The 18,088-nt window shown below is 32.8% G+C and overlaps 1 protein-coding gene across 1 annotated transcript; it reads right to left on the bottom strand.

Moving 5' to 3' along the window:
- Window positions 1-15,954: 15,954 nt before the first annotated feature.
- On the bottom strand, window positions 15,955-17,173 carry retinin. The gene is made up of 2 exons (XM_075304968.1): window positions 17,020-17,173; window positions 15,955-16,951 (listed from the first exon to the last, which is right to left on the bottom strand). Exons 1-2 carry the CDS (start codon window positions 17,029-17,031, stop codon window positions 16,214-16,216), a joined length of 750 nt encoding a protein of 249 aa, XP_075161083.1. The 5' UTR covers window positions 17,032-17,173; the 3' UTR covers window positions 15,955-16,213.
- Window positions 17,174-18,088: the final 915 nt, after the last annotated feature.

Genomic DNA, 18,088 nt, shown 5'->3' with positions numbered 1-18,088 from the left:
TAAGCGACCCCCATATTTCAATTCTGGCTTCCACGTACCGTGCAAAAGTCCATATCGATTCGTAATAATTTTTTGTAGACTTACCCAGCAAAAAATGGAGCACTATTTCAGCAGGATTGTAAGGGAGAGTGGCAGTACCAACTGCTTACAAAACAACCGATTGAGCGCTGATTTTTGTGGGCGGTGTCCCAATTTATAGCAACTTCAACTTAGCGCTGATATAATTGCTCATTTCAATAACAATATTGGTCAGAAGTGAACAATATTGTTATTGGTATGAAGGAAAACAGCACTACCTTTCGCGCATCTATACTGCATGAATTGGTTGCAATAACGTAAATGAATGATCATAAACTTGTTTGATTACTCGTTTACGTTATTGCCGCCGATACATGCAGTATGGCTGCACTACCTACTTTATTGCATACCAAAAAGCGCAACTAAATTTTACTGCTGAAATATTTTTTGCTGGGTACCTATACATAACTTTTTTGTCTAATATATACCACGTATGGACTAACTCACAATTTAGAAAACGATGTTAAGAAGTTTTAAGATACTACAACCCAATTAATTCGATTGTGGATGACAGTCTTTCGTAGAAGTTTCTACGCAATCCATGGTGGAGGGTACATAAGATTCGGCCTGGCCGAACTTACGGCCGTATATACTTGTTTGTGTTCACATAAAACCACGTGTTACTTCTGAATAAATAAATTAACACAAAACATAGTAATTCCGTATTCTTCGTCCATTCCAAGAAACAATCAACACACGACTGACGCGCAAAATGAAAATCGTGTGTACCTGCTCAATGTTGTTTATAGAATTCTTTTCGATGCAAAAAAATTAAAAAAAGTAAATGGTCACGAAAACAATGTAGATGGTTTTTTTTTTGGCCATGTAATAGACATGTCTATTCGTAACCTATAAAAATACCTTTTTCCCTGTAGAAAAGTAAAAAAATTGAATGGTCAGGTACATGATTTTCCCGACCATATAATGGTCTCAAATTCTATCATTTAAATAATAGAACATTTTTGCGGCATATGAGAATCATTTAAATGGCATTGCCAACATATATTTTTCATCGCTCGAAAATTATTTTTACAAATACAAAATACATGGTTTTCGCGACAATTACACACAAAAAAATAAAATATGAATTTGTACATAAATTTGTACATTTTTATAATTTTATGGACTTTTTCATAAAAAATATGTACACTTACATAATATATTGTTTTCGTAAATACTTGTTGTGAAATTATGAATTTTTTAATAATATATATGGACGGTTTCATAGAATCAATGGAACTTTACTTAATATATCAAAAAATACTGGTTTTCTCTTAGCGTGAGAGAACCACAAAATAGAGTTTCTCTCATATGTAACAATACAAGCATATAATAAGAGACAAAAAAAAGAAACATAACGTTTTGAAGGCAACACGTGTGTTTGAGTTTTTCAGTACAGTTTGAGTCGCCGTCGCGATTCGAAGCATTTTTTATTGCTGGAAAAAATTGACAAAAAACAATATTAAATGGAAGCGTGCTCATAAGTAATATAAAATATTATAAAATTATGTTCTTTACTGATTGGACTAAAGGGTGATTCTTTTGAGGTTAGGATTTTCATGCATTAGTATTTGACAGATCACGTGGGATTTCAGACATGGTGTCAAAGAGAAAGATGCTCAGTATGCTTTGACATTTCATCATGAATAGACTTACGATCTGCCACAACGTCGAATTTTCAGTGAATGGGCCCTAGAAAAGTTGGCAGAAAATCCGCTTTTTTATCGACAAATTTTGTTCAGCGATGAGGCTCATTTCTGGTTGAATGGCTACGTAAATAAGCAAAATTGCCGCATTTGGAGTGAAGAGCAACCAGAAGCCGTTCAAGAACTGCCCATGCATCCCGAAAAATGCACTGTTTGGTGTGGTTTGTACGCTGGTGGAATCATTGGACCGTATTTTTTCAAAGATGCTGTTGGACGCAACGTTACGGTGAATGGCGATCGCTATCGTTCGATGCTAACAAACTTTTTGTTGCCAAAAATGGAAGAACTGAACTTGGTTGACATGTGGTTTCAACAAGATGGCGCTACATGCCACACAGCTCGCGATTCTATGGCCATTTTGAGGGAAAACTTCGGAGAACAATTCATCTCAAGAAATGGACCGGTAAGTTGGCCACCAAGATCATGCGATTTGACGCCTTTAGACTATTTTTTGTGGGGCTACGTCAAGTCTAAAGTCTACAGAAATAAGCCAGCAACTATTCCAGCTTTGGAAGACAACATTTCCGAAGAAATTCGGGCTATTCCGGCCGAAATGCTCGAAAAAGTTGCCCAAAATTGGACTTTCCGAATGGACCACCTAAGACGCAGCCGCGGTCAACATTTAAATGAAATTATCTTCAAAAAGTAAATGTCATGGACCAATCTAACGTTTCAAATAAAGAACCGATGAGATTTTGCAAATTTTATGCGTTTTTTTTTTTTAAAAGTTATCAAGCTCTTAACAAATCACCCTTTATAATGCGGTTTTTAGTAAATGGGTTCATACATTTTGACCAATTATGCAGGCATTAAGAATCAGGGGAAAAATCTAAAAGAAAAGTTACATGTATTGCATGAAGTTTTTAATATATATTATGGAAAAGTACATATTTTTCAATGTCGAAAAATATGTATGTATTCATTTATAATATTAACAAGTATATACGGCCGTAAGTTCGGCCAGGCCGAAGCTTATGTACCCTCCATCATGGATTGCGTAGAAACTTCATCTAAACACTGCCATCCACAATCGAATTACTTAAGTTGCGGTAACGCTTGCCGATGGCAAGGTATCTTAAAACCTCCTAACACCATCTTCTAAATTGTATAGAATAAAAATTTATAGAAATAAAATTTTCACACAATTTTCTGTAGAAATAAAAATGTTGACAAAATTTTTTATAGAAAGACAATTTTGACAAAAATTTCTACAGAAATAAAATGTTAACAAAATTTTCTATAGAAATAAACTTTTGACAAAATTTTCTATAGAAATAAAATCTTGGTAGATTATTTTTGGCTCGAGTGGCAACCATGATTATGAACCGAATAAAATTTGAACAAAATTTTCTATAGAAATAAAATTTTGACAAAATTTTCTATAGAAATAAAATTTTGACAATGATGAAAATTTTATTACGAACCGAATAAAATTTTAACAAAATTTTCTCTAGAAATAAAATTTTGACAAAATATTATATAGAAATAAAATTTTGACAACATTTTCTATAGAAATAAAATGTTGGTAGATTATTTTTGGCTCTAGTGGCAACCATGATTATGAACCGATATGGACCAATTTTTGTGTGATTGGACCAATTTTGGTATGGTTGTTAGCGACCATATACTAACACCACGTTCCTAATTTGAACCGGATCGGATGAATTTTGCTCCTCCAAGAGGCTCCGGAGGTCAAATATGGAGAATGTTTTATATGGGGGCTATATATAATTATGGACCGATATGGACCAATTCTGGCACGGTTGTTAAATATCATATACTAACACCATGTTCCAAATTACAACCGGATTGGATGAAATTTGCTTCTCTTGGAGACTTCGCAAGCCAAATCTGGGGATCGGTTTATATGGGGCTATATATAATTATGAACCGCTGTGGACCAATTTTTGCATGGTTGTTAGAGACCATATACCAAAATCATGTACCAAATTTCAGGCGGATCGGATGAAATTTGCTTCTCGTTGAGGCTCCGCAACCAAAATCTGGGGATCGGTTTATATGGGCGCTATATATAATTATGGGCCGATGTGGATCAATTTCTGCACGGTTGTTAGAGACCATATACCAATACCATGTACCAAATTTCAGCCGGATCGGATGCAATTTGCTTCTCTTTGAGACTCCTCAAGCCAAATCTGGGGATCGGTTTATATGGGGGCTATATATAATTATGGACCGATGTGGACCAATTTTTGCATGATTGTTAGAGACCATATACCAACACCATGTACCAAATTTCAGCCGGATCGGATGAAATATGCTTTTCTTAGAGGCTCCACAAGCCAAATCTGGGGATCGGTTTATATGGGGGCTATATATAATTAAGGACCGATATGGACCAATTTTTGCGTGGTTGTTAGAGACCATATACCAACATCATGTACCAAATTTCAGCCGGATCGGATGAAATTTTCTTCTCTTTGAGGCTCCGCAAGCTAAATCTGGGGATCGGTTTATATGGGGGCTATATATAATTATAGACCGATGTGAACCAATTTTTGCATGGTTGTTAGAGCCCATATACCAACACCATATACCAAATTTCAGCCGGATCGGATGAAATTTGCTTTTCTTAGAGGCTCCGCAAGCCAAATCTGGGGATCGGTTTATATGGGGGCTATATATAATTATGGACTGATGTGGACCAATTTTTGCATGTTTGTTAGAGACCATATACCAACACCATACACCAAATTTCAGCCGGATCGGATGAAATATGCTTCTGTTAGAGGCTCCACAAGCCAAATCTGAGGGTCCCTTTATATGGGCGCTATACGTAAAAGTGGACCGATATGGCCCATTTTCAATACCATCCGACCTACATCGATAACAACTACTTGTGCCAAGTTTCAAGTCGATAGCTTGTGTCGTTCGGAAGGTAGCGTGATTTCAACAGACGGACGGACGGACGGACGGACGGACATGCTTAGATCGACTCAGAATTTCACCACGACCCAGAATATATATACTTTATGGGGTCTTAGAGCAATATTTCGATGTGTTACATACGGAATGACAAAGTTAATATACCCCCTCCTATGATGGAGGGTATAAAAACTACATTCATATTATGTATACATTCGTAGCCAATGAAAACCTGTATTTTTTATTTTATGAATTGTTTTCATATAATTTATGAATCCCGTGTTTGGAAAATTTTTGTGAACACTATTCATAAAATAAATGTATTATTTTTTTGTGTGTACATACTCTAGATAAGCATTAAATGAATGCGGCAACTATGTCCAAACATGTTTTTTCTGTGCGTGTTACGACCGTATATACTTGTTTCTTTTTTTTTTTGTTTTGTATCATCTTTCTTTGCTTCATGAAATTAAATTTTTCTCATGCTCTGGCTAATGATAACATATCCCATGGAAAGTTCTTATAACTGTTTGTGACATTTCACAATGCGTTCGGTTTCATTTGAATTTAAATAAAAATCTCCCTGTTATGGTATAATTTCAATAGCCATTATCTTAATATTACGATAATGATAATGCTGCCATCATGAGACCTGGTATTACCTTCTTCATCCGGTTCAGCATGTATATAATATTATGTCAATTGCCGCAATTGTAGGTTTATTGAAAACCAGAAATTTTTTGTTTATTATATGTCCTTTTCATACAAATACTGATACGGTAGAGATTTTATTGTGGCTTTTTAATAGTATTCTATATCTAATTGTATAAATGATGAAGAATATTGATGACGTCGTTATCATTTGTATTCAGCTATCAGTTATTGGGAAATGATGAAATTTTGTATTGGAGATATGATTTACCCCAGGTCCATTGGATTTTCTTATGCCATTGAAGGAAATGCACATTGATTATAACACAAGCGTTAAATGTACAATAACAATTATTGTGAAAATATTATGTGAGGGCTATTCTACTTTAGGCCATTATGTGATTATGGTATCATTACTTTAATAATATGAAACATATGAGAAATATCTGTCATTAGCGACATCAGATATATACACTTAACTATGGAAGACTAAAGCTAATTGAACTTTATTTTATTTCATTGCAATAATTATGTTTTAGTTAAAATGATAATAATTTTTGGATTCCTTTGTTATAGTCCCAGCGAAAAAAGCGTCGCCAAAAAAGTAATGAAAATATTGTTTTTGGATCCGGAAGTGGTGGAAAATTAACGCAGAAGCGATGAATTTAACATGGGCTTGTCATAGGACGGAAGTACTCCATTTCAACAGCCGGTGCACTGAATTTGCATCACTTCTTTAGGTGTGATTCGTATTCAATGTGTTGGATGTAAATTAAAAAATTCTGTGATATTTTTACAAATAAATAGTTTTTATATTTTTTTATACCCTCTACCATAGGATGGAGTAGTTGAAATTGATGTAGGTCGGATGGTATTGCACATGGGCCATATCGGTCCACTTTTACGTATAGCCCCCATATAAAGGGACCCTCAGATTTGGCTTGCGGACCCTCTAAGACGAGCATATTTTATCCGATCCGGCTGAAATTTGGTACATGGTGTTGGTATATGGTCTCTAACAACCGTGCAAAAATTGGTCCACATCGGTTCATAATTATATATAGCCCCCATATAAACCGATCTCCCAATTTGGCTTGCGAGGCCTCTAAGAGAAGCAAATTTCATCCGATCCGGCTGAAATTTGGTACATGGTGTTACTGTATGGTCTCTAACAACCGCGCAAAAATTGGTTCACATCGGTCCATAATTATATATAGCCCCCATATAAACCGATCTCCCAATTTGGCTTGCGGAGCCTCTAAGAGAAGCAAATTTCATCCGATCCGGCTGAAATTTGGTACATGATGTTAGTATATGGTCTCTAATGGCCATGCAAAAATTGGTTCACATCGGTCCATAATTATATATAGCCCCCATATAAACCGATCCCCCGATTTGGCTTGCATAGCCTCTAAGAGAAACAGATTTCATCCAATCCGGCTGAAATTTGGTACATGATGTTAGTATATGGTCTCTAATGGCCATGCAAAAATTGGTTCACATCGGTCCATAATTATATATAGCCCCCATATAATCCGATCCTCAGATTTGACCTCCGGAGCCTCTTGGAGGAGCAAAATGCATCCGATCCGGCTGAAATTTGATACATGATGTTAGTATATGGTCTCCAATGACCATTATATAAAGCCCCCATATAAACCGATCCTATGTAAGCCCCCCGATCCTATGTAAGCCCCCATATAAACCGATCTATGTAAGCTTGTCCGTTCGTCCGTGCAAAAATTGGTCCACATCGGTTCATAATTATATAAAGCCCCCATATAAACCGATCCCCAGATTGGGCTTGCGGATCATCAAAGAGAAGCAAATTTCCTCCAATCCGGCTGAAATTTGGTACATGATGTTGGTATATGGTCTCTAACAACCATGCAAAAATTGGTCCATATCGGTCCTGAATTATATATAGCTCCCATATAAACCGATCCCCAGATTTGGCTTGTGGAGCCTCTAAGAGAAGCATATTTCATCCGATCCGACTGAAATTTGGTACATGGTGTTGGTATATGGTCTCTAACAACCATACAAAAATTAGTCCACATCGATCCATAATTATATATATATATATATATATATATATACCCCATATAAACCGATCTCCAGATTTGGCTTGCGATGCCTCAAAGAGGAGCAAATTGCATCCGATCCGGCTGAAATTTGGTACATGGTATTGGTATATTGTCTCTAACAACCGTGCAAAAATTGGTCCACATGGGTCCATAATTATATATGGCGCCCATATAAACCGATCCACAGATTTGGGTTGCGGAGCCTCAAAGAGAAGCAAATTTCATCCGATCCGCCTGAAATTTGGTACATGGTATTGGTATATGGTCTCTAACAACCATGCAAAAATTGGTCCACATTGGTTCATAATTATATATAGCCCCCATATAAACCGATCCTCAGATTTGACCTCCGAAGCCTCTTGGAGGAGCAAAATTCATCCGATCCGGTTCAAATTTGGAATATGGTGTACTAATATGGCCGATAACAACCATGCCAAAATTGGTCCATATCGGTCTATAGTTATATATAGCCGATCCCCAATCGCACAAAAATTGGTCCATATCGGTTCATAAACATGGTTGCCACTCGAGCCAAAAATAATCTACCAAAATTTTATTTATATAAAAAATTTTGTCAAAATTTTATTTCAATAGAAAATGTTGTTAAAATTTTATTTCTACAGAAAATTTTGTTAAAATTTCATTTCTATAGAAAATTTTGTTAAAATTTTATTTCTATAGAAAATTTTGTTTCTATAGAAAATTTTATTTCTCTATAGAAAATTTGACAAAATTGTATGTCTATAGAAAATTTTGAAAAAATTTTATTTCTATAGAAAAATTTGTTTTTTACAGAAAATTTTGCCAATCTTCAGTTACAGTGGTTCATATACACCCTCAGAAAAAGTCGCTTCTGTGGCATAAACCCCAAACACATTTTGCTTCAAGCATATATATTTTCAGGATTGGTGCAAACAAAATATTGTTTGTATTGCTCAAACATATTATGTTTCACCCTAGGGTGAAGCATGATATTAACATATATTATACATATTAACATATATGTCCCAAACATGTTATGCTAGTTTATGAACATTATATGTTTGCACTTAAAAATATTGTGTTAAAAAATTTGAGTTCCAAACATATAATTTTTACACCCAAACATATGAAAAACAGTCCTTTTCGTCCTTGTAGTTTCTTACTTATTGCATCCAGATTCCATGTTTAGCGTAATGACAAGGAACTCCCTTTTCTAGCTAAATTTTGACTTTGACAAAGTTTTCTAGAGAATTAAACTTTTGGCACAATTGTCTATTTTCTATGATGACACTACGCCTGTTATTTAGGGGAAATTGGATAACTCATTTGTGTATATCTTCCTTTAGCTGGTCCTATTTTGTCTCAAAGCAAATGGCAAGCTCCTAAGGGTAAATATTTATGGTATCCAATTTCTTGACATGCCAAGGATGGCTTGTAGTTTGTCCATTGTTTGCGAATATTACATTTTTCATTATGTTTCCATAATTTTGTTGATTTATTTCCAAAGTCTATTATTGGCACAGACCTCTTAAATGCTTTGTGGCATTTGAAAATCTGCTTAAATCACAAAGCGTTCGCTTTACATTGTCCCTATGACGTCAAGACTCTATTCTCAACATCCAAATTGAGATTAATTGAATTAAAAGAAGTTTTATAGCTTTTAATGTTTTCAACACATACACACGAACGAATGATTGTGTCCTTTGTGTAGTGGCAAAATGACAATGGCTGCATTATCCTTAGAGTATACATGTACGTACTACCTATAATAATCGTTAATTGTAATTTCATTAGATTTTGTCATCATACACGCAAAAAAATAATTCTTTCCTCTCAAACGAAATTTTAGACAAACAAAGTTCGTTTCTTATTTGCTTTTCACTGTAAGGAAGTGTATTTGGAAGAAAAGTATATACTTTTTGTGATAAACATTTATTCTTTTCCAGGATATAACAACAATTTCATAAAGACTAACTAAAAAAATTTTTTTTCTCGCTAATTGCATTTTTTTCACATCTTTCTCACATCCACGAGTTTTTTAGTTCTTAACACCTTTTCCTGTAATACCAACAATGTAGAAGAAATTATACGAATTTATAAATTTTTAAAATTTTTTTACCTTTCGCCTGGACGGAGAATCGAACCGCGGATTATGCACTTTGTAAGCCAACACACTAACCACTGAGCTATGTACCTGTTATGGTCATCAATAGATAAATATCCATATAAGTTATATTTATATAGCATAGCTTGCGGCGCCCACAAACCGAATAAACAAAGTTTATTTAACAGAAACAAACATTTAGTTTGGCACCGTGGAGCAGTGGTTGCTACGTCTGACTCTCATGCCAAGGGTCGTGGGTTCGATCCCTGCTTCGACCAAAGTTTTTTTTTTTTTTTTTTTTTTTTTTACATATATTCCAGATATGTTCGGAAGATTCCGAAAAAATGTTCAGCATTTCATTGTAGTATATTAAATTTTGAACTGTAAAATGCGGTTTATTAAAGACCAAAAGTCAGAAAAGAACAGTGTTTGATATAAACGAAATGGACTCTGTTGTTGTTTCAAAACTAACTTTTTTTATCGAAAAAATAAAAACTTTGTAACAAACGAATTTTTTTGGTGATAAAAGTTTAAAATTTTCGAAGCAATTAAAAAAACTCTAACAAAAGAAAAACGTTTTCGGTATACGTTTTCCAAACGTTTTTTTCTTTGCGTGTAGCTTTTACACCTCCTCCACTACTTGCGCCTTATTCACAGATATTGTGGTGCGTTTATTTTTGGGGTATACGACTTGGAAAAGTTTATTTTTAGTTTGTCTAGAAAAGTTCAATTTATTTCAATTAAAGACAATTTCCTGTATAGACGTTTTTGTGGACGTCATAGATGGATCGTTTTTTTTTGTGGTGAATTTAAAATACCAGAGAATAAAAAATTGCAGCGAATTTAGTGATAAATTGAATTACATGAATATTAATATGCTCACTTTAATGATTTAATTCTCGGCTCTTAGTCATACGATTCACAATGAGTATATATCCTGAATGGATATTGTCTTGGCTATCCGTTTGCTTCGCGTGTCCGAATGGTCCTTCTCTTCGCAACATAGAACACACTGAGTCAGCCCGGATGTCTGTCCACTCTTCCGTCTGCCTCTCCTTTTGTTTGGTATTTCTACAATAGAGAACGCTTTTCATATCAGATCTTCCTGAGAGGACGGGGTCTCCCCTTTGTCCGAGTTTTAATTCTATAGAAATAAAATTTTGGTAAAATATTCTAAAGAAATAAAATGTTCGGAAAATTTTTTTATAGAAATACAATTTTGGCAAAATTTTCTATAGAAATAAAATTTTGGCAAAATTTTCTACAGAAATTAAATGTTGGCAAAATTTTCTAAAGAAATAAAATTTTGGCAAAATTTTCTATAGAAATAAAATTTTGGCAAAATTTTCTATAGAAATAAAATTTTGGCAAAATTTTCTATAGAAATAAAATGTTGGCAAAATTTTCTATAGAAATACAATTTTGGCAAAATTTTCTATAGAAATAAAATTTTGGCAAAATTTTTTATAGAAATACAATTTTGACAAATTTTCTATAGAAATAAAATTTTGGCAAAATTTTTTATAGAAATAAAATTCTGGCAAAATTTCCTATAGAAGTACAATTTTGGCAAAATTTTCTATAGAAATTAAATGTTGGCAAAATTTGCTATAGAAGTACAATTTTGGCAAAATTTTCTATAGAAATTAAATGTTGACAAAATTTGCTATAGAAATAAAATTTTGGCAAAATTTTCTATAGAAATAAAATTTTGGCAAAAATTTCTATAGAAATAAAAAATTCTATAGAAATAAAATTCTGGCAAAAGTTTCTATAGAAATATAATTTGGCAAAATTTTCTATAGAAATACAATTCTGGCAAAATTTTCTATACAAATAAAATTTTGGCAAAGTTTGCTATAGAAATAAAATTTTGGCAAAATTTTCTATAGAGATACTATTTTGACATAATTTTCTATAGAAATAAAATTTTGGCGAAATTTTCTATAGAATTAGAATTTTGACAAAGTTTTCTATAGAAATAAAATTTTGGCAAAATTTTCTATAGAAATAAAATTCTGGCAAAATTTTCTGTAGAAATACAATTTTGGCAAAATTTTCTATAGAAATAAAATTTTGGCAAAATTTTCTATAGGAATAAAATTTTGGCAACATTTTCTACAGACATACAATTTCGACATAATTTTCTATAGAAATAAAATTTTGGCAAAATTTTCTATAGAAATAAAATTTTGGCAAAATTTTTATAGAAAAAAATCTTGGCAAAACTTTCTATAGAAATAACATTCTGGCAAAATTTTCTATAGAAATATAATTTTGGCAAAATTTTCTATAGAAATATAATTTTGGCAAAATTTGCTATAGAAATAAAATTCATGTTGGCAAAATTTGCTGTAGAGATACAATTTTGACAAAATTTCCTATAGAGATACAATTTTGACAAAATTTTCTATAGAAATAAAATTTTGGCAAAATTTTCTATAGACATACAATTTTGAAATAATTTTCTATAGAAATAAAATTTTGGAAAAATTTTCTATTGAAATAAAATTTTGGCAAATTTTTCTATAGAAATAAAATTTTGGCAAAATTTTTATAGAAAAAAAATTTTTATAAAAAAAAGTAAGGAAAGTCTAAAGTCGGGCGGCGCCGACTATATTATACCCTGCACCACTTTGTAGATCTAAATTTTCGATACCATATCACATCCTATATATAAAGGTTTGTCCCAAATACATATATTTAAATATTACTCGATAATGCTAATGCACTAGGGTGGAACACAATTTTAGTAAAAAAATATGGGAAACATTTAAATCTGAAGCAATTTTAAGGAAACTTCGCAAAAGTTTATTTATGATTTATCGCTCGATATATATGTATTAGAAGTTTAGGAAAATTAGAGTCATTTTTACAACTTTTCGACTAAGCAGTGGCGATTTGACAAGGAAAATGTTGGTCAAAATGACCATTTTTGTCGAAATCAGAAAAACATATATATGGGAGCTATATCTAAATCTGAACCGATTTCAATCAAATTTGGCACACATGACTATATTACTAATTGTACTCCTAGTGCAAAATTTCAACCAAATTGGGCCAAAACTCTGGCTTCTGGGGCCATATAAGTCCATATCGGGCGAAAAATATATATGGAAGCTATATCTAAATCTGAACCGATTTCAATCAAATTTGGCACGCATAGCTACAATGCTAAATCTACTCTCTGTGCAAAATTTCAACCAAATTGGGCCAAAGCTCTGGTTTTTAGGACCATATTAGCCCATATCGGGCGAAAGATATATATGGGAGCTATATCTAAATCTGAACCGATTTCAATCAAATTTTACACACTTGACTATACTACTAATTGTACTCCTAGTGAAAATTTTCAACCAAATTCGGCCAAAAATCTGGCTTCTGGGGCCATATAAGTCCATATCGGGCGAAAGATATATATGGGAGCTATATCTAAATCTGAACCGATTTGGCTGATATTTTGCAAGATTTTCGAGATTCATAAAATATTTGGATGTACGGTATTTCAAGAAAATCGGTTGATAAACACGCTAACTATGACCACATCGGGGATAAATATATATGGCAGCTATATCTAAATCTGAACCGATTTTTTCAAAAACCAATAGCAATTGTCTCTGTCCCAAGAAACGGCCCTCTGCCAAATTTGAGGACGATCGGACTTAAATTGCGAGCTGTACTTTGTGCACAAACAGACGGACGGACAGACAGACAGACAGACAGACAGACGGACATCGCTAAATCGACTCAGAATTTAATTCTAAGCCGATCGGTATACTAAAAGATGGGTCTATGACCACTATTTCTTGGCGTTACATACAAATGCACAAACTTATTATACCCTGTACCACAGTAGTGGTGAACGGTATAAAAATTCTGGCAAAATTTGCTATAGAAATAAAAGTTTGGCAAAATTTTCTATTGAAATAAAAAAAATTCTATAGAAATAAAATTTTGGCAAAATTTTCTATAGACATACAATTTTGACATAATTTTCTATAGAAATAAAATTTTGGCAACATTTTCTATTGAAATAAAATTTTGGCAAAATTTTCTATAGAAATGAAATTTTGGCAAAATTTTTATAGAAAAAAATCCTGGCAAAATTTTCTATAGAAATAAAATGCTGGCAAAATTTGCTATAGAAATAAAATTTTCCATTGAAATAAAAAAATTCTATAGAAATAAAATTTTGGCAAAATTTTCTATAGAAATATAATTTGGCAAAACTTTCTATAGAAATACAATTCTGGCAAAATTTTCTATACAAATAAAATTTTGGCAAAGTTTGCCATAGAAATAAAATTTTAGAAATACAATTTTGACAAAATTTTCTATAGAAATAAAATGTTGGCAAAATTTTCTATAGATATAAAATTCTGGCAAAATTTTCCATAGAAATACAATTTGGGCAAAATTTTCTATAGAAATAAAATTTTGGCAAATTTTTCTATAGAAATAAAATTTTGGCAAAATTTTCTATAGAAATACAATTTTGGCAAAATTTTCTATAGAAATACAATTATGGCAAAATTTCCTATAGAAATAAAATTTTGGCAAAATTTCCTATAGAAATAAAATTTTGACATAATTTTCTATAGGCATACAATTTTGACATAATTTTCTATAGAAATAAAATTTTGGCAAAATTTTCTATTGAAATAAAATTTTGGCAAAATTTTCTATAGAAATAAAATTTTGGCAAAATTTTCTATAGAAATAAAATTTTGGCAAAATTTTCTATAGAAATAAAATTTTGGTAAAATTTTCTATAGAAATAAAATTTTGGCAAGATTTTCTATAGAAATAAAATTTTGGCAAAATTTTCTTTAGACATACAATTTTGACATAATTTTCTATAGAAATAAAATTTTGGCAAAATTTTCTATAGAAATAAAATTTTGGCAAAATTTTCTATAGAAATAAAGTTTTGGCAAATTTTTCTATAGAAATAGAATTTTGGCAAAATTTTCTATAGAAATAAAATTTTGGTAAAATTTTCTATAGAAATAAAATTTTGGCACGATTTTCTATAGAAATAAAATTTTGGCAAAATTTGCTATAGAAACTAAATGTTCGCAAAATTTTCTATAGAAATAAAATGTTGGCAAAATTTCCTTAAGAAATAAAATTTTGGCAAAATTTTCTATAGATATACAATTTTGGGAAAAATTTCTATAGAAATAAAATGTTTGCAAAATTTTCTATAGAAATTAAATGTTGGCAAAATTTGCTATAGAAATTAAATTTTGGCAAAATTTTCTATAGAGATACTATGTTGACAAAATTTTCTATAGAAATAAAATTTTGGCAAAATTTTTTATAGAAATACAATTATGACAAAATTTTCTATAGAAATAAAATTTTGGCAAAATTTTCTATAGAAATAAAATTCTGGCAAAATTTACTATAGAAATACAATTTTGGCAAAATTTTCTATAGAAATAAAATGTTGGCAAAATTTTCTATATAAATAAAATTTTGCCAAATTTTTTATAGAGATACAATTTTGACAACATTTTCTATAGAAATACAATTTTGGCAAAATTTTCTATAGAAATAAAATTTTGGCAAAATTTTCTATAGAAATAACATTTTGGCAAAATTTTCTATAGAAATAAAATTTTGGCAAAAAATTGTTTAAAAACTTCAAAATAAGATTTTTAAATTTAGTAGATTTTTGGTAAAATATTCTTTAAATTTTGGTATACTATTTTTGGCACGAGTAGCAACCGTGGTGTCCATCCGTCTGTCACTCCTTGTATTCCCTATTCGTAAGATAGAAGTCGCTATTTTTATCCAATCAAAATGAATGAGGGCAATGGGGCCCGATATTTGGACATTTTTTTAAGGTATCCCTTAAGGATCCACTTCGAATTAAGCATATATTACATCCTGAGACGATCTTTCCCGGGATGGACGGATGTCCGTCTCTGCTTCTGTTTGGATTTATAAGGCAGAGGTCGATATTTTGATATGATCTTGACGAGGATAGTCTCCCATTTGTTCCATTTTTTGAAAATTCATTTTTAATTATCCGGTTTTTAAATTCTTTAAAAATCTTGGTGAAGCGAAAAAGTGATCCTTGAAAAAGATTGCGTACTTTATATTCTGGTACATAATCCTTACCTTTGTCGAGAATACCAAAGTCGAAAATCGACTTTTTGTCAAAAAAAGTCGAAGTAGCCTTTTGGTAAATTTCAAATTCGACTTTTTATATTTGATGCAAACATTTCTATGGGGACAGTCATTTCGACTAAAATATATTGACAATTTGGAATAACCCAGAAACTCTTTTGCACGAAAACTTTTACTCAACAGCCATTGGAGGGTGAGGTATCAAATTTTACTTCAAGAACTCTCTGAATATTTTCCATAATGAGAGTAAAAGAGTGTGAGTGTAACATGGCCCATATGTGAATCTCTATAATAGTGATGCCAACTTAAAAAAATTTAAGCGTTTTTTTTTTATAAATGCTTAACCAATTTATTTACAGCCAAAAGAAAAAAATGGGGAAATTAAATAAAATTTCTTAACAAAACATTAGTCTATGGCAGCCAAAGTAAATTTGTTGTTTTTTAAGTAAATACAAACTTAGTCTTAGAGGGAGAATAAAAAATATGAAGACAAGTATACAGGAAATTTTGTTGAAAATTTTATCCAGCCAAATAATAGATCACTTTGCATTTTCCATCATCAATGTCATCTGAGCAGCAGTTCAATGATGGGTCACCTGGGGCGAGTAGACGAGAGGAGTGTGATAGGCGCGCAGAACCTGCGAAGTTACAGTACGAACAGCAGGAGCAACAACAGGTGTCACCACACGGGCATGTTTATGGACCACAGTTTGGCGTTGATGCGAGACAGCGGTGGGAATTTGTTGAACCACCTCTCCTACTCGGGCAAGGGCAGGTTGTTGATATGTCAGGGTCTCAGGAGCAATGACGGTACGTAAGCCTGGACGTTGAGAGATGGTGATGGGCAGAGGAAGTGATTCAGCGGGCAGCACACGATGTTGAATGGTAGCCGATGATCTGGCCGAAGCTGAAGGCGAATAGCCGGAAGATGAAGCTGAAGCTTGAGCCGAGGTAGATGAAGATACGAACACCGAAGGTCTCGCAAGGCCAGCCGAAGTGAAAGCTCCTAGAGAGGATAGTGGTCGAACACTACGATTAACACCAGCAGGTCCAGTAGAACTAGCCGAACTAGTAGCAGTAGTTGGTGTTGGAGTTTGAACTACAGCTTCATTGGCTTCTTCAGAATCTACTCGATCATCACCAGCGGACAAATCCTCATCGGAAAGGGCATTGGATAGAGTCACGGAACTGGAGCCCCTGTTCGATGAGACCGACAACTTACCATTGTTCACAAGGGCATATGAATCATCAGGTACTACGAATTGCAAATGTGATAGAGAAGCCTCATTCAAGCCAATTAAAGCCAAAGAGATGATCAACTGGAAGCGTAACCAGAAAAATCAAATCGTCAGAATCTTGAATTAAAATTAAAGGATTGCCAACTTACTAGTTTGAACATTTTTACGATGGTTTGAAAAATCTTTCACAACTGTTACTAGGATGTACGGTAGTTGTTGTTATGTCTCTGCCAGAGCCAAACATAAACTGATACTTTCCCTTATCTAACTGGCTAGCTTTTATAGTACCTGAACCATCATTACCAATCATCTTAGAATCTCTCGTTCATATGCCCATCATTTGAATTTCGATATGCTTGATTTGTTCTCTATAAAACTTTGTAGCAGACTTAAATCTCGATATGCACATGTCAATTACATTCCATTATCAATCAACCCAATACGTTAAACTAACTATGATACAATTTTATTGCACCTAACCATATCTCTATTCTGGAAGAGGGTGTTGATTTTTATACGGAAGGGCTTAAGTTGGAAAGGGAGGTTGATTAGAAAATTTACTAACCGAACCGGTTGAAACAATATGCTTGTAACTTTTCAGGGATTGATAGGTTTGCTGCAACTGATTAGGGAGAGGAAGTCAAAGGGGTGAACTACATTGGCTTTTAATTACTTAATATTTGAAGGGTGATCCTTCTTGTTCGTTATATTTTGGCAAGTGGTTGTTATCCTTCCTTTAAATATTAAAAAAAAAAACAAGTAGATACGGCCGTAAGTTCGGCCAGGCCGAATCTTTTGTACCCTCCACCATGGATTGCGTAGAAACTTCTACGAAAGACTGTCATCCATAATCGAATTAATTGGGTTGTGGTATCTTAAAACTTCTTAACATCATTTTCTAAATTGTGAGTTAGTCCATACGTGGTATATATTAGACAAAATAGGTATGTATAGGTAAGTCTACAGATAATTACGAATCGATATGGACTTTTGCACGGTACGTAGGGAGCCAGAATTGAAATATGGGGGTCGCTTATATGGGGGCTATATACAATTATGAACTTGATATGGACCAATTGTAGTGTGACTGGGGATCGATTTATCTGACTATAGACCGATATGGACCTAGTTAGGCATGGTTGTTAACGGCCATATACTAGCACAATGTACCAAATTTCAACTGACTCGGATGAAATTTGCTCCTCGAAGAGGCTCCAA

This window comes from Haematobia irritans, chromosome 4 (assembly GCF_050003625.1).
Source record: "Haematobia irritans isolate KBUSLIRL chromosome 4, ASM5000362v1, whole genome shotgun sequence".
NCBI classification, from domain to species: domain Eukaryota; kingdom Metazoa; phylum Arthropoda; class Insecta; order Diptera; family Muscidae; genus Haematobia; species Haematobia irritans.
Note: the sequence above shows the minus strand (reverse complement) of the source record. Positions and strands in the feature narration are given on the sequence as shown.